The sequence below is a fragment of the Myotis davidii genome, unplaced genomic scaffold (assembly GCF_000327345.1).
Source record: "Myotis davidii unplaced genomic scaffold, ASM32734v1 scaffold73, whole genome shotgun sequence".
Classification (NCBI taxonomy): Eukaryota; Metazoa; Chordata; class Mammalia; order Chiroptera; family Vespertilionidae; genus Myotis; species Myotis davidii.
In genome coordinates, this window is record NW_006286675.1 from 4234954 (window position 1) to 4257595 (window position 22642).

The 22642-nt window shown below is 41.4% G+C and overlaps 1 protein-coding gene across 2 annotated transcripts in view; it reads right to left on the bottom strand.

Annotated features, from left to right (window-relative positions):
- VGLL4 (vestigial like family member 4) overlaps positions 1–22642 on the bottom strand; it is a 147823-nt gene that overhangs the window by 73707 nt on the left and 51474 nt on the right. The window contains exon 1 of one of the 2 annotated variants that reach the window (XM_006758277.2): positions 6064–6609. The exons of the other annotated variant lie outside the window; for it this stretch is intronic. Coding sequence (XP_006758340.1) covers positions 6064–6145 — 82 coding nt within the window. The 5' untranslated portion in view covers positions 6146–6609. Of the gene's footprint in view, positions 1–6063; positions 6610–22642 lie in introns of those variants that run through there. 2 annotated transcript variants of the gene reach the window in all.

Consider the following 22642-nt stretch of genomic DNA (forward strand, 5'->3'; position numbering starts at 1 on the left):
GGGTGGAGACAGGACACATAACTAAGTGAATTTGTTTAGAACTGCACACATATGTAGTCAAGTATTTTTTAAAAACAAATTATGCTTGTGATGACCTCTTAGGTTGGGAGAAATTGTGATTGGGTTTATCTTTTAACTATAAACTACACGTTTCATGCACATGCATGGATATATGCTATATTCCGTATCAGAAACTGTTGAGAAGGACAGAGAGACAGAGTCAGAGGTGACAGACAAAGATCAAGCCCAAGACCTAACACATTCCTTAGCAGAGTGTAGGCACCCCACAGACGCTTATGAAAATGGAGACTGGGTGACAGAAGGACAGTAGCGAGTTTCCTCTGGTCACTTACTAAATATATTCCACTTTGTTATGTTTCCAGACTTCTTTGCAAACAAATGGGTGAAATGCTAAGAGTTCCGAAAGATCATATAAATAGCAACAAGTGAAGGAGAACTTTAAGAATGGGTTTCCTATTTTATTAAGGGTAAATAAACATTCTTCCAATGAGTAGGGATTCACATAGTTAGGATTAAAACACACCCTGTATACAATATTCTGAAATTAAAACAATCTTCAGCATTATTACTTTTTTTATATGCAGAAAGGGCAAGATAAAGCAAAGTGATAGAAATACTTCCTTAGAACTTATGCAATATTCAGGAAGGATAAAGAGAGAAAGAGAAAGAGGGAGGAGGGTGGGTGAGAAAGGGAAAGGGAGGCAAAGAGAAGGAAGGAAGAGGGAAGGAGGGAGGGAGAGAGGAGGAGAAAGAGGGAGGGAGAGGGAGGGAACAAACAAATGGAGAAAGTAAAATCATTTCCAGACTCTGGTTTTAAAATTAAATGTCCACGGCTGAAGTGTTAAAAGTGTTAAAACTAAAAGTCCATGGGGGGCAGGGGCCTAATACCTAAGTGCATTAAAAAACAGAAAAGGGAGCCAAAACCGGTTTTGCTCAGTGGATAGAGCATCGGCCTGCGGACTGAAGGGTCCCAGGTTCAATTCCGGTCAAGGGCATGTACCTGGGTTGCAGGCACATCCCCAGTGGGAGATGTGCAGGAGGCGGCTAATCGATGTTTCTCTCTCATCGATGTTTCTAACTCTCTATCTCCCTTCCTCTCTGTAAAAAAATCAATAAAATTAAAAAAAAAAAAAAAAACAGAGAAGGGAGAGAGACTATTTTGCAGGACAAACTGATGCTGCTGAGCAAGTCTAGAAAGTAGTTCGAATGAACTCAATATCCAATACATAGATACCACTCAATATAAACAGTCCCTGAATAAATGTCAACATATATGGAGATAAAACAGAGCCAGAAGCAGTCCCTGGTAAGGCTGGTTTTATATACTTGTATACATGCACAAGTGCTAAGTCTGGATCTAATTTCTGCATGACAAAACCCCGTTTTCTGCAACATCCTCACAATCCCAGAGGGAATTTCTTTTTATCTTATGGCATGGGCTTTTTTTGTTGTTGTTGTGTTGTGTTTGTAAATCTTCTCCCTAGGAGAAGAAGGCCGTGCAGACAATAGGGAAGGGAAGGAGGAAGGAAGAGAAATCTGCCTTCCCAAACAAAGCCATGTGCAGGCTCCAGAAGATAAACAGCCAAGTAAAACAATCCTTCCAGGAGAAGACAGAGCAACAAGGGTGGGGAGCTGGAGGGAAGGAGGGTATAATCACACCTTCCCTTCACACACTGTAATTAGAAGAAATGCAAACTGGCCAGATCTCTCAGGAGCTCTCCTGGGCTCACCTGGGCCTGTTTTATTCATCAGGCTCCTCCCCAGTCTCTCTCCCTCTCCACTCCCCCTCCCCCTCCCTCCTTCCCTCTCTCCTCCCTCTCTCCCACAAACAAAAAGCTAAAGTAAAATGAATTTCCACAGCAAAATAGTTGCAGATGTTCTACCTTGGAACATACCCCTGGCAAGAGCTGGTCACCTGATACACGGGGCAGGGACCAGAGGCTGGTACAAAATGGCTCGGCTCTGTGGCCTTCTCACCTCCGTGGAGCCCCATGCTTCTGTTTCCTGAGGCCTCTGAGCTCAGGAGACAAAGAACAATGAAACCAGGACTCCATTGTAACTGCTGGTGGTTAGGCTGCAGAAAACAAAACCGTCACCCAGCCTTGCTCACATCCCTAGCAGGGTCTCGCTCACTCAACAACTCTTGTGTGAGTGTTTTTCCTTTCAATTCCAGAAAATTAATTTAAATGTAGCTTGTGATGAAACAAGTGATAATTATGTTCTAAAACAGCGAGCAACTCTAAAAGGTGAGGGGCTCAGAATACTCCTTTCTTAAGCTTTCAGATGATCATAATGTGTGATTTGTTTTTACTTTCTCCCAATATAAATCACACTATTAAATTAAAAGGGGAGAATTCTTCTACCAAATTACACACTAATGGCTCTTAACCCATAATTAAAGTATCACTAACAGCAGCTTAAAGCCACAGCCAGCCATGAGCACATTTATTAGGACCTAGGTTTTCAGCACCAAGTAATTATGTAAATATAACCATCAGCCATCTTGAGAGAAGTCCATGGTCTCACCAGCTCCCTGCTCCCTCGCGGAGATACTCTTTGCGAACTGGTATTTCACAGGGCCTCCTCTGCACAATCAGAAAAAGGTAAAGCAAACACAAGCGCCAGTAAGGCAAGCAAAATGTCAACAAGGCTGGTCACCTAGAGTTCTCATTACCGGCTTCTTCCCTGAATAGCAAACAGCCTGGAAACCTAGACCAGCAATGGCTTCAGAGCAATGAAGAGTCCAGAACAGGCTCGACGGTGCATTGTGATCCAGAACATCCCCAGGCTGGGACCGTGATGGGCCCTGGGACAGAGTGTGCTCTCCAACATCAAAGAGCAAACACTGAAGGAGACAAGACATGGAATCATTCTGGAACAGTCAAAACCACAGACTGGGATCTCCGCGCAATTCAATTCTGTTACAAACTTTCTGAATAAACGTGAACGGACAATTTACCTCTCTGGGCCTCAGCTTCCTTGGCAAACACAAGGCAAATGTATTAAGTGATGTCAAGGCCTTGTATAGCTCTGCAAATGATGAGAAAATTAAAGAATGCAGGATAGCATATAGCCAAGTGCCAAATTACACAGTAGGGACGACAACGGCTATTGGGAAGATGTCGTTGACTTTTTGAGTCAGCCACTTGCGGAGAGTAGCAGGCACCGGGCCAGGACTGAGAGAGATACACAGTGACCAACACAAAGCCCTCCCTGCCTTCATCAGGCTTTCCCTCGCCTCAGGATGGAGAGTGCAGCAGGGAAAGAAGGAAGTCTGGGGTTGGATTAGAACCTGCTCATGGAGGTGGAGGCAAGACTGGATGTAACTGGGTATAATGGGAACATTCAGTGAGGTGATGAGCGATGAACGGGTTAACTGTTGAGGATTGCAGCAATAAACCAGAAGGTTTTCCAACAGACACATTAACACAAGCAGAGTTCTGCGCATTTGCTCATCACCAATGAAAGCCATTCGTTTCCAGAAATTAGACTTAGACTCTTTCTGCCCTTCACCAATTTTCTCCTCCTACCCCAAAACTATCATCTGTGGTTAATTTTTTATTTTATTCTCTTTTCAATGACACTTCTGGAGGACTATGGTGAGAGGCAGGTGCCAGCGAGCAGTCGCCTTGCAGAGTCCACATCTCAGCCATGCGGATTCCGCTCTCAGTCTGGGATTCCAGAAAGACATTGTATGCTATAACTGGCTAAAAAAGACCCATTTGTGTATACGTTGCTAGAGAAGTTAAAGAAAGATGGTGCAGAGTGTGTAATACAAAACTAAGGAATATGGTATAACTAACGTAGAGAGTAAGAATAACCATCAACATCTTAATGCTTAAAACTAAAAATTCAGAAAATGTGCCCCTGATCCTGAAGAGACGTGAATCCTGCCTGTGCCCTAAGTGAAGTCAAATGCTGTCTACCAACTGTACATTCCATTTCCCAAATAACTCCCCTGGAATGCTGCTGAGCTGATATGCTTAGTACAAATATTCTCCAAGTGTTGGATTTAAAGGCATAATCACTGCTCCAACTTTTCTTACCAAAAAATTTCCATCCAAGATTTATGCCCATCTTCAAAACACCCTTTTGCGTTCAGAGCAGATGTGTGCAGTGTTTACAATGAGAAAACCACGAGGACATAAACAACCCACTATAAACACCACTCCAATTTTGCTGTGCTTTTCTTCATATCCTGTGTATTTATTTTGGTGTTAGAATAATGTTAACTTTCATAATAAGGAAAACAGCAGCAGATGTTTAAACCAAACAGACTATAGCATATCACTGCACATTATCTACTTGCCTTTCAAAATCAAAGTTTTCTCCCTCACAAACTGGGAGGGAGGGAGGCTGGGAGACTACGCATGTATTTTACACACTCCCAAGCAACAAATCAACAAGCTTTTCCTCACCACCACCAACTGGAGACATAAAAAATTAATGTGGTGTCAATTTCCTCACAATCTTTGTATTCCTCTCTTATACGGATGGTTACAGTTTGTTTTGAAACTATCATATTACTCGGTGATGAACAGAAATGGCCTTAAAAGTTTTTCATTTCTTGTTCACTAAAAAAAAAAAAAAAAAAAGTTTAAAAACTGCAGTGTTCATTTCACAGGAAACAAACCCAATCACTTGCTGTTGAGACTATTCTGAAGAAATCTGCCTTTTAAATGGGTGACCTCAGAAGTAAGAGGATACTTATAGCAGCAGATTCAAAGAAAGCAATTCATCAAAATTCTCATTAGTGGAACAAGTAGGAGGGGAGAGGGAAAAACACCTTTAAACAAACAATCAAAAAAAAACACCAACACTTAAGCTTGAAACCCTTATCCATAGAGTTGAAAGAAGAAAAAAAAAGGCATGAATGAGATTTCCCCCCCTTGAAGGCGGAAGGATAAATTATCAACTGACTAGGCAACAGCCCTGAGACTTTTTACATGAAAAATACTAGTGGATTGGCTCACCCTCCCAAGTCTCCTCAATGTTTTCTTTTTTTCAAGAGAAAACATGGAAACAGCTCTTGCTGAATCAGAAGGGACATGTCTCCTTCTTATAACAAAAAACACTCCCCTCCCCGCCTCCCCCCCCCCCCAAAAAAACCAAGGCACCCGGGCACTCAAACCCAGGCCATTACCACTTTTTCAAATTGCACGTAGATAATGTTCCAACAGATTAAGAAATCACTTTTTCTCTTTTTACTACCCACAGAGACAGCTTGAAACAATACAACACAGTAGGGACACAGCTCACGGTTTAGTAAGTGGTAATAAACAATACAAATTCAGAGCTTATTTTTGCCTTTTTTTTTTTTTAGCTTTCTGGTTAGCGTGTTGTGCAATCACTTCCACAAGGGACCAGAGTGTGGAGGGAACATCCTTCAATGTCAGAACTCTCCAGAGCTGTACAGGAAATGGGAAATCAGACAAAGAGAGCCAGTCTTCGCTCTGTGACATGGGTGCCCTTCCAGTCCCCCACACTGAATAGAAAAATCCTTCATTGTTTGGGACAATAGGTCCGGAAAACAAAACTCACTGTAACTTTTCTGTTCCCCTCTACATGAAAACCCAAAGCGCCGCTGTAATACAACACAGATACTACAGATGGTGTATGTTTAAAACAAACATCAACGCAAAAACCGCCACCGAAAACACGGCACATTTAACTTTTACTTGGGTTCTAGAAGTTCTTCCCCTAAAGAAAACACCAACAGAAATAAAATACAGTTACATTACGAAGAATTAAAAATCCGGAGAGTTAGGATATGTTGCCAGCGAGCATAAAACAAACTTTTTGTAGTTTATGTCTCCCCTCCTGCCCACCCCCAGCCTTCACCACTGTACCCCTGAAGGCCAAGTTACTAACAACAAACTTCGAAAACTGAAAACAGCACGGAATAACTTCTCGCCTTCCAAAGCACCCCAGAAGTCCCCAGAAGGAGAACAAAAAGCACAGAAGGCCTCCGGAACCCTACAGGAGGGAGGAGTGGCCTTCATAAAAGCAATAGGGGAGCGAGTTCCAGAACAGAGCCTCTACCTTCATAGCACAGAATGCCGATATTGTTGTTCATCTTGTCCAGGTACTGGTAGTTCAACAGGTCCATCTTCATAAATAGCATTTATTGGGCTAGCACGGAAAACCAGCTCTTTGTGCTTGGTGCCCCCCCAAAAAAAGAGTACGTTTCAAAAATCAGTGATTGCTGAGTAGCTCCTGGCTCTTCTCTTAAACTTCACAAAGACGGAGGCCCGGCCTCAAACGATCAAAACAAAGTATGTAAAAGTTTAAAAAAAAAAAAAAGCACACACGCAAGAAAAGCGAGCTCACACAAAACCCTCCAAGGGTTTAGCTGTGGACGGTCAATGGTTTGTATCCTCAATCGAGCATTTAGAAATCGTTTCAGAAGTCTTTACCAGGTCTTCCTGCGAAGTGAAAAGGGAGTGAGGGCGAAAAGCGCGGAGCACATTTCCTAGGACAAAGCCCGCCCGCCGGCGTCCCCGCAGCCCGCTGCAAGTTCACTGTGCTGACATGCTGGCTATGCGTGGTATGACTCGTATGTAAACGCGCTTCCTCTTCCCGGCGGGAGCGCGCTCCGCGCCTGCGCACCGGGTCCCCCGGGCTCTGCAAATGTCAGGGATATTTTCTGCACAAGATCAGCCTCTAAATGTATGAAGTGTTTGAAAGAAAGAGAAAGAGGAGGTGGAGAGTCTGTACGCAGGGGCCCCCGCAGCGGAGCTGCTCATGACAGGAAGCAGCCCTGCCGCTTGGAAACTGTAGGAGGAAAGAGAAAACCCAGGAAGTTTCTTTTTCGGGAGCTGAGTAAAAAGTTAAAAAAAAAAAAGTCTCCATCATGGAAGCAAACTTGCACGGAATTTAACCCTAGCGTAACTTTCTCTTCTGGGTTTCATAAGCCCACTGTGTTTTTGCTTTGGTGCGTATACCACAGATATTTTGCACGGCTTTTCTTTCATTGTAAAATTGTTTTAGAATGTCCATTTACACTTTATCTGCATATCTAAATGGGTGCTGTTAATGCTGCATAACATTTCTCTCATTATCCTCAGAACTCATGCGGACAGGGACAGTATCACCTTTTTCCAGTAGAGGAAACTGAGGCTCAGAGGGAGTAAATGAGGACTTTTAGAGTGTTTTCTTCCCCTAATATTAAAACCTTCACAAATGGACGGGGGGCCGCAGGGGGCCGCGAGAGGAAGAAAGCTGTTCCATCTGCATATTACAGGCTAGCAGCATGATGCCATGTTCCTTATTGGAAGGACTAGACTTGAGGCTTTAAATTTGCATCTCCAATATCTAGCACAGCAAGTAGGTGCCCAAAAGTTGTTCACTGAATGAATCGCTGAATGTTCAGAAGTCTTCAGCACGTGAAGAACACACTAGTAAAATGTGTCTGTGGAGGGAGGGGGAATTTTTGCAGATTGCAGCCAGGTTTTGGCACCACAGACTAATAATTCACCATAGGAAATGTTTCGATATTGACATTATGCTACTTGGAGATTTAGAAAATATCAAGGAATATGCTATAGAAGACCTGAAATTTTGCTCTAAAATAAGATTTGAGCCGAGGCTTCATAGCTCAGGGGTTAGAGCACTGGTCTCGTAAAATAAGATTTGACTGTATCATTTCAAGGGGTTATATGTTAAAAATTCAACAATAATTGCATTTGGGGTAACAGGCCCGTTCTTGGCAAGCTGTTCTAATCAATTCTGATCTGGACATTAATGTAGCACCCAAATACAGCAGCCATCAGTGCTGCAACAGTAGTCACTGGGACAGCAGCTGGTGAAGTAGGCAACAGAAAAATCAAGATTCTATAAGCTTTGATTTATAAGGATATTTATTAATGCTACACTGCATATTTATGAATGCTAGATACTAAATTAGCTATATTGAAAGATATGTATACCATCAACTGTCATTAAAATACTTAATGGTAGTTGGTTGGGAGGACTGTAAGAAACCCCTACAGCATCTAATGTACACAAGATTATTGCACTTATATAATAGTCTTACTCTCTTTAAGTATCAAACTCGACTAATAGCTTTGGAGTACAATCACTGTGCTGTATGTTCTCTGACATAAGTTCTCGATCAGAAAACATTAGGCGCCATTAGCATATCCACTATGGAAGTTGGCTGCACACTGGAATCTGCACAGAGCTGTTAAAAGCCTGATGCTGAGCTTGCACCCCAAACTAATCTGAGGGGGTGAGAGGCAGTGCCAGAGTCTTTTTTAAAGAGTCCCAGCTGAGCCCCAGCCGGGTAGATCAGTTGGTTGGAGCGTTGTCCTGTAGACCAAATGATTGCGGGTTCAATTCCTAGGCAGGGCACATACCTAGGTTTCGGATTCCTTCCCCAGTTGATGTTTCCCTCCTTCCTTCCTCTCTCCTCTCTCTCTCTCTCCCCCCCTCCCCCTCTCTCCTCTCTCTCCCTCCCTCCCTCAACTCAGTTTTAAAAAGTATAGTCATTTTGTTTCAATCTCACAGCAAAAGAGGCCGGGAAATGTAGTCTCCCTTTGTGCCAAGGAAGAAGAAATGAATGAGGGAAATATTCAGTCATTTTCTGTGATACCCATCAACAGTGTGTGCAATGGAGGAGGGGTAGTTTTTTCTCAAAGAGCCAGGTGATTCTAATATGCAGCCAAGGTTGAGAGCCATTGCTTTCAATCTGGGAGGGGAAAATTTACCTGCCTTAAAATATTTCTTTATATACTTATTTTAAGAAGGAAAGTGTTCTTTTTAAAATATTGTGATGTAACCAGATTCAAATAATACTATGGTAAAGATAGAGTAAAGTATTTAGTAACTTCCCTTTCATGACTCAGTATCACTTCCAATGTGGTTCTCAGCCTCCAAGTGATAATTACCTGTATGGACACAGTTCCAGGGTATATATACCTTGACGTGTCAATGACCTGTGGTAAAATTCCCAGCTCCTAGCCTGTCTTTCCCACTGATCTGGGATACTAGTGCGGTGCTGAGCGTGATCCACGCGGGTGTTCAGGGACTGGCTGCCACTATCCACAAAAGCAAGGTACAAAGAAACAGTGAACACTTCAAAACTTTTATAGCAATTTGACAGAGTAATTTTCTGTCTCCGAAATATTAATTTTAAAAACTAAGGGTTGTTATTTTTCTCATAGTCCTACTTAGTGAGTTTCATTGCACTTCACAAATATATCACTCTGCAATGAAGTGGGGCAGGGGGCCCCTGGTCGTCCACCCGGATAGCCTGAGAAGCTCTGTGCTGGAGGCCTGCTACCTACAACAGGCGGACCCTGCACCCGGCAAACACCCATTCTTCCCTCAAGACGTGGCATACACCCCTCTTGTCCTGGGGCACCCCGAGTCTTCCTCTCCTCACTCCTGCTCTGTGCTAGCACACTGTCCCCCACGTATGTGCTTCTAGCCTGAACAAATCCAGGCTTTCAGAGCAAGGACTGTGCCTTCTTCACGTTCGCAAGGTCAGTCTGGCATAAGCCTAGCACACAGTAGGCCATCAATAAATACCTGATTAAAACTTCTCAAAGGCAAAGTCTCCACTCCCACTCACCCCTCCCCTACTCCCAACACACACTGGATTATCTAATGGGATGTTTCTCAAACTGAATTCTGTCAACATCTTTTGGGGACTGCAAGTTCTCACACTTGAGAAATGCTCATCTAGATTCTGACTGCTCTTCAGGTTACAATCCATGCATTCATTTTAAAAATCCAAATACTAGGAAGTGTCAGTGCTTCTCAAGTTCATTCATAGGCTAATGTATTCATAATTAACGTGCTAACAGGACTGCTGTTAAATAAATCAGAAGGATGGCGCTAAATTTTATCTTTAAAAAGTCAGGTCACAAGGTCTATTTTCTAAGAATGGGGAAATCTGAATTATCAGATATTTAAAACATAAAGCAAAGAACATTTTGGGGTGAAACTGGATACCAAATGAGTACGCCGGCCGGGTTTTACTTATATATTTATGAGTATATTTACATATATAGAAAAAAGTGTACATATGTATTAGAAAGACTGCAGAAAGTACCAAAATGTTAATATTATATGTGAGTCATGGGCATTTTTTACACTTTTCTGTATTTCTAATTTACCTATAAAGATCACATAAAGATTTACCTTTATGATCAAGGTGAGGGTGAAGGAAGTTCCCCACTTTTTTAAAAGCAGACAGATGAGAAAATACGCCCTGGTAAGACATAAACAATGGACCATGTGTATCTTATGTTTAAATATCATATGTCCTTTTGACTTAGATGTAACAACTAAAGATTAAAAAATTCTAGCCCAGTAGGCATGGCTCAGTGGTTGAGCATCAGCCCATGAACCAAGAAGTCAAGGTTTGATTCCCAGTCAGGGCATATGAACAGGTTGTAGGTTCAATCCCCAGTAGGGGACACACAGGAGGCAGCTGATCAACGATTCTCTCTCCTCGTTGATGTTTCTGTCTCTCTCCCCCTCTCCCTTCCTCTCTGAAATCAATAAAACATATTTTTTTAAAAGATAATAAAATTCCAAACATATATTTAGACCTTTATAAAATTCGAGGATGTTTATGCTGAAGTATCTGTCCTAAAGAATAGTCTACAGGGAGAAACTCTCTGTACTTTAAACTTTCAGCGCACACAGATATATGTATGCACATACTTTCTGTCTTCTATTGTTTACTAATTATTTCATGTATTGGTAGCAATTCCCCGAACTAGACCGTAAGTTTCTGCAGGGAAGGAAAACTAAGCTTCAGTTCTTGGTATAAAGCTCCCCACAGTATACAGTAAGTGCTCCATAAGTGTTCATTATGGCAGGGTCTCAGCATCTTGGGAAATAATGACAGAAAAAGAGTCCAGACTAATCACTGGGTTAAATTCCAAGCATGTCAAACAAAGGAGGCATGCGGCCTGCCGGCTGGGAGTTTGACATGTTTGGACAGTCAACTATCAATTTAGAATAGAATCACTACAACTAAAAGTTGTTTAACAACAAAAGCCAAATGATCAAAGTCACTCTCCAAACACTTTTTAAAATGCTTTCATTAGAAGACTTCCAGTGAAGGGAATGTTGTTTTTTGTGTTTTTTAAAAAATCCAAACACTTTTCAAAATGTTTTCATTAGAGCACTTCCAATGAAGGGAATGTTGTTTTTTGTTTTAAAATATATTTTATTGATTTGGCAGGGGCTCAGCATCTTGGGAAATAATGACAGAAAAAGAGTCCAGACTAATCACTGGGTTAAATTCCAAGCATGTCAAACAAAGGAGGCATGCGGCCTGCCGGCTGGGAGTTTGACATGTTTGGACAGTCAACTATCAATTTAGAATAGAATCACTACAACTAAAAGTTGTTTAACAACAAAAGCCAAATGATCAAAGTCACTCTCCAAACACTTTTTAAAATGCTTTCATTAGAAGACTTCCAGTGAAGGGAATGTTGTTTTTTGTGTTTTTTAAAAAAAATATATTTTATTGATTTTTTTTACAGAGAGGAAGGGAGAGGGATAGAGTTAGAAACATCGATGAGAGAGAGACAGAAACCTTGATCAGCTGCCTCCTGCACACCCCCTACTGGGGATGTTGCCCACAACCAAGGTACATGCCCTTGACCGGAATCGAACCTGGGCCTTTCAGTCTGCAGGCTGACACTCTATCCACTGAGCCAAACCGGTTAGGGCTCTTTCTAAATTTCTGTGATTGTATTATCTCACTGCTCTTAGCAGGTGATCTCTTTCCTGGGACATATAAATAATCCTACTGCGCTATTTGGTTCATCTATTGGATTCAACTGCTCTCCCCTTCCCAGGATTCTACATAACCTAGATATTTAGCTAATTCTTTCATTTTACAAGTCTTTTTCCTCCTTACCACCTTTTTTTTTTAAATCACTTTAACCTGACATGTGAATAATAATCAAAACAAACCTTACAGAAGGAAGAAAATAAGTTTTACTATACCTTGATTTAAACATTCAGTTAAATAAGAAGTTGGATTTATAAAAATAACATGTATAAAAACAACTCTAGAATCTACTGCACTGCCAATTACAGGTGCATTCCTCAGTATAATGTGAACTGTAACAAAATAACAATGATGATGCTTGTAAAACACTTTATTGGTCAAAGACTTGTACTTTTTTTTTAAATATTTTATTGACTTTTTACAGAGAGGAAGGGAGAGGGATAGAAAGTTAGAAACATCGATGAGAGAGAAACATCGATCAGCTGCCTCCTGCACACTCCCCACTGGGGCTGTGCCCGCAACCAAGGTACATGCCCTCGACCGGAATCGAACCTTGGACCCCCCGAGTCCGCAGGCCAACGCTCTATCCACTGAGCCAAACCGGTCAGGGCGACTCGTCCTTTTTTTTTTTTTATCTAATATTTTAATTAGTAAGACAAGGTTGTGAGAAGGAGAGCACAGAAAAGGATTAGTTTAAGTGAAAAGCAAACTTCCTTCTCTTCTAAATACAAAACAGAAGGTGGGGCAAAGGTAGGTTTATAGTTGTGAGTACGGGAAACAAGAGTTTATTCTTGTATCATTATTTAATAATTATTGTATTATTTTCCATATAAACAATTGTAAACCTACTTTTAGCCCACCCTGTATTGTTTAGAATGCAAAGTTCTGTGGCTTCTACCTAAAGGCCTAGTTAAAACCCTACCTTCTCCAAGAACCCCATTAGCTAGGATTCATCTCTTTATTCCACTGTGTTTTAGGTTTATACGGCCCTTAATTCTTAAAACAGATTATAAGGTAATTTATGTATCTCTCCCCAACAGATTATAAAGACTGTTTTGAATGCGGTAGGTCTTCAACAACATAGCTGTTGAATAACAGAAGATGCCAAAACAATTTTTCAAGTGCCTCAAGTATCAATGATGTGAACCTGATATTATTAAGTTACCTATGTAATGACATTTTCTTCCAAAGAAAGGATTTCCTAAATATATCATAAAATACTGCTTATTTCTCTAACTTGGAGTTGTTCACACTGAAATGACAATGAAAAATTTACAGTACTTTGTCAAATTTTCACAAAAGCAAATACCATTAAGCATATGTCTTGACTTTATTGTTTATATAATAGTACCACTTCTAAGTTAAAACACCTTCAACTTCTATTAAGTAGTTACTAGATCATTTACTGTAATACAGTGGGATTTTAGTACAAATATATGTGTGGTTTTTTAAAATACTCAAAGATTTAGACTTTCAATACAACAGCACCCTCTAGGGGTGAATTTTAAAATGCAAAGACAATTTTGAGAAAGCAAACTGCATATATGGGTCACTCTCACCTGATGTACAATACATTTCAAACACAATAGCCTCTTATCTTCTATATATATAAAAGGTTAATATGCAAAAATGTTCCCTTAGGAGTTTGACCACTCGCTATGACGTGCACTGACCACCAGAGGGCAGTGCAGAACGAAGGAAGGCCCTGATCGGCCCTAATCGCCATCCAGGCCTAGGGACCCTACCCATGCACGAATTTCATACACCGGGCCTCTAGCCCTATATAATAAAGAGCTAATATGCTAATTAGACCGAACAGCAGAATGACCGTCCAGATGACCTTCTGGACGAAGCTGGGGCTGCGAGGGCTGGCTGTGGCTGCAAGGGGCTATGAGGGTCAGCTGGGGCCGTGAGGGGCTGCAAGGGCCAGCCAGAGCTGCTAGGGGCTGCAAGGGCCAAACCCCTTGCACAAATTTCGTGCATCGGGCCTCTAGTTTTATTTAATAAAAGTTATAGCAAATACCTTTTAAAAAACAGTTGACCCCCTCACTAAACTTTTCAAAAATTAAAATAAAATAGTAACAAAACCAATTCAATTGATATCAAATGACTGAGTGGGGAAATCTGCTTTATTAACATGCATTTAAGATATAAATAGTATTTTTAAGTGCATACCAAGACCCATGTTTTAAATAAATCATACTGGAGAGAATTTAATCAATTAGCATTCCCAAGAAAAGAAATCTCTTGGAAAACACTAGTACTAAAGAATGCTTAGCACAACTGTTTTCTTGCAAACAAAACTTATTATTTTAGTGGTTTTCATTACTAAAAACAACTTGGATTCAGTAATCCCATTTTAAAAAAAAACCCTCACAAATAAAATATTCTGATATTCATAGTCTCACAAATTATAATTATCCACAGATGTATTCCTGCAAGTTTGGCTAGAACTAACTTCCATGGTAAAAAGAGAAGAACCCCAATGGAGAAAAAGTCCTAAATATTTAACATTTGAAGGGCTGAGACCACTGATGTCCTGATGTTTGACCCAGTCTTCAATTAACAGTTCAATCTGACTTCACCGTACTTCATTACACAGCATTTTTCTACCTCCAGAATCACCCTTTCAACCAGTTAAGAGCCAGTCCAGAAAACACACAACACACCTGTTATATTAACAGAGAGAATTTCAATGCCTCCCCTACCTTGTGCCCTCTTCCAGTAACTGCCCCAGAAGGTAACGACTATCCTAACCTTTAAGGGCATAGATTGCTTTCTAGCCACTTTATGTAAATAGAATAATATGCCATGTACTCTTCGGTAACTGGATTCTTTCAGTCGACGTCATGTTTGTGTTATCCTTATTTTTCTGTGTAGCTTAATAAATCATTCATTTTCATTGCTGTATAGTAATCCATTCTCAAATAGAGCATATTTCATTCTACTATTGATGGGCATTTAGATAGTTTCTATTTGGGGGTATGATCAATACTGCTGCAACACAGGTTTAGTGCATGTCTTTGTGAGTATATGACTACACTTCTGTTGCATACATACTGAGGAGTGAACACGTTGGGTCAGAGTATGCACATGTTCAGCTTAAGCAGATGCTGCCCAATAGTTTTCCAACACAGTGGTACCAGTTTATACTCCTGCCAGCAGTGTATGGGATTCAGGTTGCTCCACATCCTCGCCAACACTTTTCTGCCTTTGCCATTCCCACTACTCTGATACCTATGGAACAGCCACACCGTGTATGCACTTCGCACTTCTCTGACCAACAGTAAAAACTCTTGTAAGAGGCAGAGGGGAAGGATTCACCATATAGAACAGAGCGGTAAGGGTCTAGGAGCCAGTGCCTCTCAATCAAAACAATTTTGCTTCCACCCACCGGGAAATGAACATTTGGCAATGCCTGGTTGTCACAACTTGAGGTTGCTACTGGCATCTAGTGGGTGAAGGCCAGGGATGCTGCCAAACATTCCACCCCCCACCCTCCACCTGCCGCCAACAGAGACTGTCTTGGACCAAAATGGCAATAATGCCATAGTCAAGAAACCCTGGTCAGAGCAAACCATTATTAGAGTTTTTCTCCATAGCAATATAATCAATCCATGGCTGATATGGTTCATGGGGTCAATTTCTTATTGTCTCAAAATTTATTTTCTCCCTGAAGTTGAAGGGATAGAAAGGCAAAGGACAATTACTACATGTTGGGCATGGTACATGGGATAGTGCTGGTTCTTTCACGTATCGTGTTCCTTTTTTATCCTTCACAACAATGCTATCAGGTACTATCACCACTGTATTGATGAGGAAACATTATCAGGCTAAGTAGCTTGTCCAAACTGACACAAAGAGTGGTAGATCTGGGATCTGAAGCTGGGATTTTCCACTCTACCCAGGGTCTTACTTTTAACTAAAAATAAGAAGAGGTCTGGCCGGTGTGGCTCAGTGGTTGAGCATCAACCCATGAACCAGGAGGTCGGTTCAATTCCCCGTCAGGATATACATGCCCAAGGTTGTGGGCTCGATCCAGGGGGGTGGCGTGCAGGAGACACCTGATCAACGATTCGCTCTCATCATTGATGTTTCTTTCTCTCTCTCTCTCTCTCTCTCTCTCCCTTTCTGAAATCAATAAAAATATATTTAAAATAAATAAAAATAAGAAGAGTTTTTTAAGTCCACAATGATTACTAACTTGCAAGGGGCAAGTTTTACACTGGATTTGTAAAAAGTAACTAAACTGGCTATGGAAAACAGATCATTTGCAATGTTAAGATTAGAAGTTTACCCTAAAATGTTTAAAATCCATCTGCCCCACCACTCTAGGATCTCTTTGAAGTTAGATCCATGTCTTATGTTCCTTTGCATATGCCCAATGCCTGTAGGAGCAGGCATTCAAGGTTTCCTAGATTAATTACTAACCTAAAACCTCAATGAGGGAAGACCAGTTTCAGATTTTTTTCACCCAGCCAACTATATTTAGTAGTGTAAAGTAGAATAAAATGGTATTTGTTGCAAATATTTGATTCAAGCAAATGATGGTCAATACCATCAAATTGTTTTCAGAATAATTCCATTTTTCCAAGGATGGATTTGCCAACATAGCCTTATCAGTCACCCTTCCAATGTTTTCACTGATACCTTCTTGGGCCACTAGAAGGCCATCCACTAGACGAGCAGTTTTCACCCCTGGCCATGAATTAGAATCACCCAGGAGGCTTTGAGAGCCATGGCCACCCAGGCCCCATATCTGCAGGTTGATTTAGTAAATCTAAGGTGGGGCCCAGTAAGATGTATTTTTGAAATTACACCCAGGAAAAGACTGCATTCAGGAGTACAGTTTGAAAATAGCTCCCCACATAATTTCACACATGCTCCTCCCCTATTGGTTTAGAAGCAATGCGACCGGGTGGAGGTGGGGGTTGGGGGGCGCTTCCGAACTGAATGTAGTAGGGCATCTGCCTTCCACACCTCCCAGTTTACGTGCATCCCACTGAGTTACTCCTGGGCAGGACTAGGGGGCGATATGAGGCAACCTAAGAAACAGCTCAACTTCTGTCCCACTGGGAAGTGACCCTGGGAAGCAGATCGTTTGAATTTGCACAATTCCAGTCTTGCTTTATAGGGAAAGGGCAAATAAACTCCCCCATCCTCAGCCTCTCTTCTTAAACTACCTAGACGGCCAGTGCTTGTCTGTACTGAGACCAAATGTACAAACCGGGATTTCCTGTTTATCCCCAGTGGGTAGGGCTGTGAGGGGTCCCGGAAAGGACACAGCATTATACTGGAGGGGCAGGGTAGGATTTCCAGTGTGTGTGTCCATCCGGCTAAGGCTGGTGATGGCGAATTTTTAGTGACACTCACCCAGCACCATGCACCTCCTCCCTTCAGAGGCCGTAGGCAGCTGTAATGTCACATGTGTGCTCCTCTGATTAATGTCCATCTCCCTTCCAGTTTTCCTAATCGTTTCCCCAGAACTTAACACAATGCCTGGCACCTGGTAGGTCAAAGATTTGTTGACAAATGAGAAGGCAGCATTCTCGAATCTGGAACAGAGGAAAGCCACCAGGGGTCAGATGCCAAGCTCTGAATCAAGTCTAGGGCAGTCAGAAGGCAACCCGGACGGTGACAGGTTGGTGAGCTCTGCAGAAGAACAAGTTTTCTAACCAGGCTTAGAGGACAGACAACATTCCAGGCTCCCAGGGAATAGCTGACTGTGGTGGCCCCAGTAACAATACTCCACACACCCATGAGGGAATGGAGCCCTCGAGGAAAAGAAAAGAGGGTCTAGGGATTAGGGACCAAAAAGAAAGGGCTGTAGGGGAACATGGCATCTACCGGTAAAGCCAGGAACAGAGGAGGAGAGATGGTAGAATCGGAAGCTGAGAAAATGACAAGCCTACTTTTTGATTCTCTGCAATCTAGCTTTCTAGTTTAAACAAGACAGAAACAAGAGCACTAGATACAGATTCAGAAAAGTCCGGTTCCTATCCAGCTCTGACCCACACTCAGCTATGTGATGATCCTAATCAAGGCATTCTACCTGTCCCAGCCTTGATTTCCTTATCTGCACAATGGGTATAATAAAACCTCACAAAGGGCTGTCAAGGATCCAGAGAGACGATGGCTATTACACAGTTCCATAAACTACAATGTACATATAATAAATGTGGGCAATTGTTCCAGCCATTCTTCCCAAAGATGATAGGGTTTTCTCGTTATTCCACGAGAAGCTAGAGGTTTGCCCATCCCAACAGAACTTCAAACAAACACAGCATCTATTAAAAGGCGGGAACAAAGGTTGTCTTTGGGGCAGTTAGCAGTTTCCTTAGACTTAGATGGTATGTGGATTGCCAAAAGGAGAGTCCAGGAATGCTACCGCCGCATTCCCCATCGGTCCATCCTGAGGAGGGGAGAGTAACTAAAGACAGCTGTGGATCTGTGAAGGAATCTACACACACCTTCTTTTCTTTCTCTTAACTGTAAAATTATGATTATAATGCATGCCAAGTTAAACTTAGCATCACTTGCCCTAGAACAGTGATGGCGAACCTATGACACGCGTGTCAGAGGTGACACGCGAACTCATTTTTTTGGTTGACTTTTCTTTGTTAAATGGCATGTAAATATATAAAATAAATATCAAAAATATAAGTCTTTGTTTTACTATGGTTGCAAATATCAAAAAATTTCTATATGTGACATGGCACCAGAGTTAAGTTAGGGTTTTTCAAAATGCTAACACACCGAGCTCAAAAGGTTCACCATCACTGCTCTAGACCAAAGTAAGAAAGGATAAAAAAGCCAGAAAATTCCTAACCAGTCTGACTCAATGGATAAAGCTTTGTATTTTACATAATAAACGGTGGTAATTATTATCTAGAGAGGGCTGTTTCTGCTGAGTTTATGGGAGTTTTTCTTTGATTTTTCTTACTGAAGTGATGTGGGGAGTTAGAACTGTACTTCCCAGGACAAAAAAAAAAGAGAGAGAGAATAGAGCTAGAAAGAGACATTTTTCTCATAACAATAGACATGAAGAATATTGTTTTGCTCATTTTCCGGATGGTTTGAATTAACAACAGTAACAATAACAGTGGGAGGCCTTAACATAACAAAGTCCTATGTTTCTTTGGGGAGAATACTGAGCTGTCTGCTATGTACAGGGATCTGGCTTTTCTCTTCTTTAATAAAAGTAAAAAAACAAAAAGAAACAAACTGTAATTCCTGGTTGACTCGAGTCCTAGGTGAGTCTGGTTACTCGAGGGTTAAGAAGTCTAACCACTCCACCCATAGACGTTTCAGGTATAATCCTATTAATTTTGAACGGCTATCAGTGTACTTTGAAATTCTGATTACTCCAAGATTACTGCTATAGGATATCTGTGCTAACAGCCCTGTGGTACAGGCTGCCAAGAAGAAAATTACGATCCTGGCTGCAGTAATGCCAATTTACCCCCCATCCAAATACATGATCCTTCCTGCCCTCTTCCCCATTTTCCCAGTAAAACAAGTTTGGAAAGAGAGAGAAAGATGAGAAAACACAGCGCTGCAACCTGCACACTTACTGGTGTCTACCCTTCGATGCAAAAACCAAATGGCCATACTTTATTTATAGACGCTCTGTAGGTACAACTGCTTAAAGCACACGCTAAAACACTTCTCGTTTGCCCTGGAACCACCACGAAAAGGTACAATATATTTCCCTTAGGAAGGCTGACACACAAAACAGACACTTACCGCCCCCCCCCCCCTTATTTAAGCAAACCTCCCAATCAGCTTCTGACAGAGCACCACTTCGTGTTTGCTGTTTTAATATCATGATTATTTAAAGAACAAGCTGCCAATTTTTAAAAAAATATTTTTAATTGACTTCAGAGAGGACGGGGTGGTAAAAAGGGGGAGAGAGGAAGAGAGAGAGAAACATCAATGATGAGAGAAAATCACTGATCGGCTGCCTTCTGCTGCCCCCACTGGAGACTGAGCCCCCCCACTAGAGATTGAGCCGGTAAACCAGGCATGTGCCCTCACCAGGAATCGAACCATGATCTGCTGGTTCATAGGTTAATGCTCAACCACTGAGCCACACTGAATGAGCTAAGCTGCCAATTTTAATAAACTGGGAAGGCCACAGAGAAAAAGAACATATGGACTCACTCCTTCTAGAATTTTCCTCTTATTCATCTGGCATGTGGCCCACTACTGTTCACAAATGAGAAAAATCACCCCCCTCAGTCTTCATTCATAAATGCACACTTACAAAATGACCCCGAATGAAGAATCTGAGTAACCTGTCCAATATGCACTTATAAAATGTTTAAATGCCTACTATGTGCACTTGGGACATGTGAAAATATTTTGAAGAGCTGAAAAGTGCTACTTGGCTATTGACAGAAGACACTATACAAAGTGCAGCACCTAGAATTTTTTCTTTTTTGACAGGAGAATGCCTCAGAACCTCAGAAGCAGAGACGTCAACAATACCCCCCCACACACACCTGGCCCTTACCTACACGCCTCAGGTACAAATTCATCCAGCCCAGGGTCGCGACAGAGGTAAAAATCTGGAAGTAAGCCCGACACAGATACAGTTTTCTTGTCTCCAGGGACTGTTTACTTGTCTTCGGGACCCTAGACACCCAATGAACAGTGTGGACAGAGTGCCAAGCACCGCTTCACTGGCCTGAGAGTGAAGGGTCCAAGTATGAATAAGATATGGTCTCTGTTCTTGAAGGGCTCACAATTGAGGGTAAACTGCAAAAACTACAACAGTACAGTAGCCCCCCTTATCATTGGTTTCGCTTTCTGTGGTTTCAGTTACCCACAGTCAATTGCAGCCCAAAAATATTAAATGTAAAATTCCAGAAATAAAGAATTCATAAGTTTTAAGTTGCACACTATTCTGAGTGATGTGATGAAATCTCAAACCATCCTGCTCTGTTCCACCCCTAACGTGAATTATCCCTTTGTCCAGGCCTTTTCGCACGTCAGTCACTTAGTAGCTGTCTTGCCTATTAGATCAGGAGAAAGAGAGAGAGAGAGAGAGAGAGAGAGAGAGAGAGAGAGAGAGAAGAGCCCACATTTATGTAACTTTTAAATCAGTATATTATTTTAATTGCTCTCTTTTATTACTGGGTATTGTTGTTAATCTCTTACTGTGTCTAATTTATACATTAAACTTTATCATATGTACAAAAAGGAAAACATATTGTATTATAGCATTCAGTACTAAGGTTTCAGGCATCCACTGATTACTCAGGACAAAAGGAACCTAAAATATAAAAATATTTAAAATATCCAATCCTGGGGGCCGAGTTGGCCGGAGGCGGGTTCCAGTCTTGGTTCTGTCACAGACTAGCCATGCGAGTTTAGGCATATTACTTTAATCCCTCTGATCTAGTTCTCCATCTTTGAAAAATGGGACTAATGACACCACCCTCGGAAGACTGATCACTTGACCTGGGTGCCACCACTGTTATGACATGTATAAAGCCTGTTATAATGACACTAGAGGCCCGATGCATGAAATTCGTGCAAGAGTAGGCCTTCCTTCTGCCAGCACCGCTTCCCTCATACTATGCTTTTATTATTATAGATGTGGCTTTATCTCCCCTATAGACCAAGACCAAGTTCTCCTTGAGATCCAATGTCTAGCATGTCCAATAAATGCCTACTTCTCTTTCTTTCTATTGGATTTCTATTTACTATGAAAACACTTTCCTTTAAACTGCAAAGTATGCTGCTGTTCTTCAAATTGTGAAATATCCCAATTTCAAAATTTGAGTTTTACCTTGCACATTTCAGCGTATCTCCATTCCAGCAGGATTTTTCTTTCGTACGATTCATGTTATAGATTTAAAAAATATATACATCTACCTCTTGGGGCCTTGAATATATGAAACATCATTGGGAAATCATTTAAATTTAGTTCTAAAAATTAAATAGCTTTAGAATCCCAAGAGAAGACTCTTAATCTTATTATTTACTAAACTTTCCTTTCAGCTTTGCTTCCAATAGACCGGAAAAAAACAACAACACAAAATAACAAAGAGCAACAAAAACAATAGCACATTTCAGTTTTATCAGGTTAGCCTTCCGACTGAACAGCAAGACTGCCCTACACAAGAACATTTACCAGAAACTGGACATACACATGCTGCTTGTTTAGTCATTCCAACACTAAGCGAGAAGAACCTGGATGTACTGGCTTCATCAATAGTCAAAATTCCTGCTATGCTGGAAAGAGAAATACCTTCGGGATGGAGTGCTTGGGCTTGTAAGAAATTATTCTGAGGCAACAGAAGGAATTTCAATCAACCCAGCACTCTGCCCAAACAATTCCCAATCACAATCATTCGGCAAATTGCTACCCTGGGAAAGCACAATCGCCATTTAAAACGAATGAGTCAGGAACCATCACCAATTGATGCAAATAAAGTACCCAATAAAAGACAGGAACATAACAAACAGCAAGTAGTTAAAGAAAACACACCAGAGGAACTGTGCTACAAAGAATTTGAAGTTTATGAACCAACGTTTCTCTATGAGATTTTTTTTTTTTAAAGGCATAACCCCTCTGAAATAAGAGTGTAAAGATGAAACAGTGAGACACCAAGCAGAGATAAAAAGATAGCTAGTCGCCATGTCCAGGAAAGAAACAGAAAAGAAAAATTAGGCTACGACAGAAACGGAGGTCACATTAAAAGCAATAAAATAGAGACAACTGATGAAAACACTATTAGGTTTTCCTGAAGGACAGGCTTCAGGAAATCACAATGGTTGGTTCAAGGATGAGCACTCGCCTTGCAGACCTTTGCGGCAGACTTTCTGGAAAGAAGGCCAAGAGAGATATGAGAA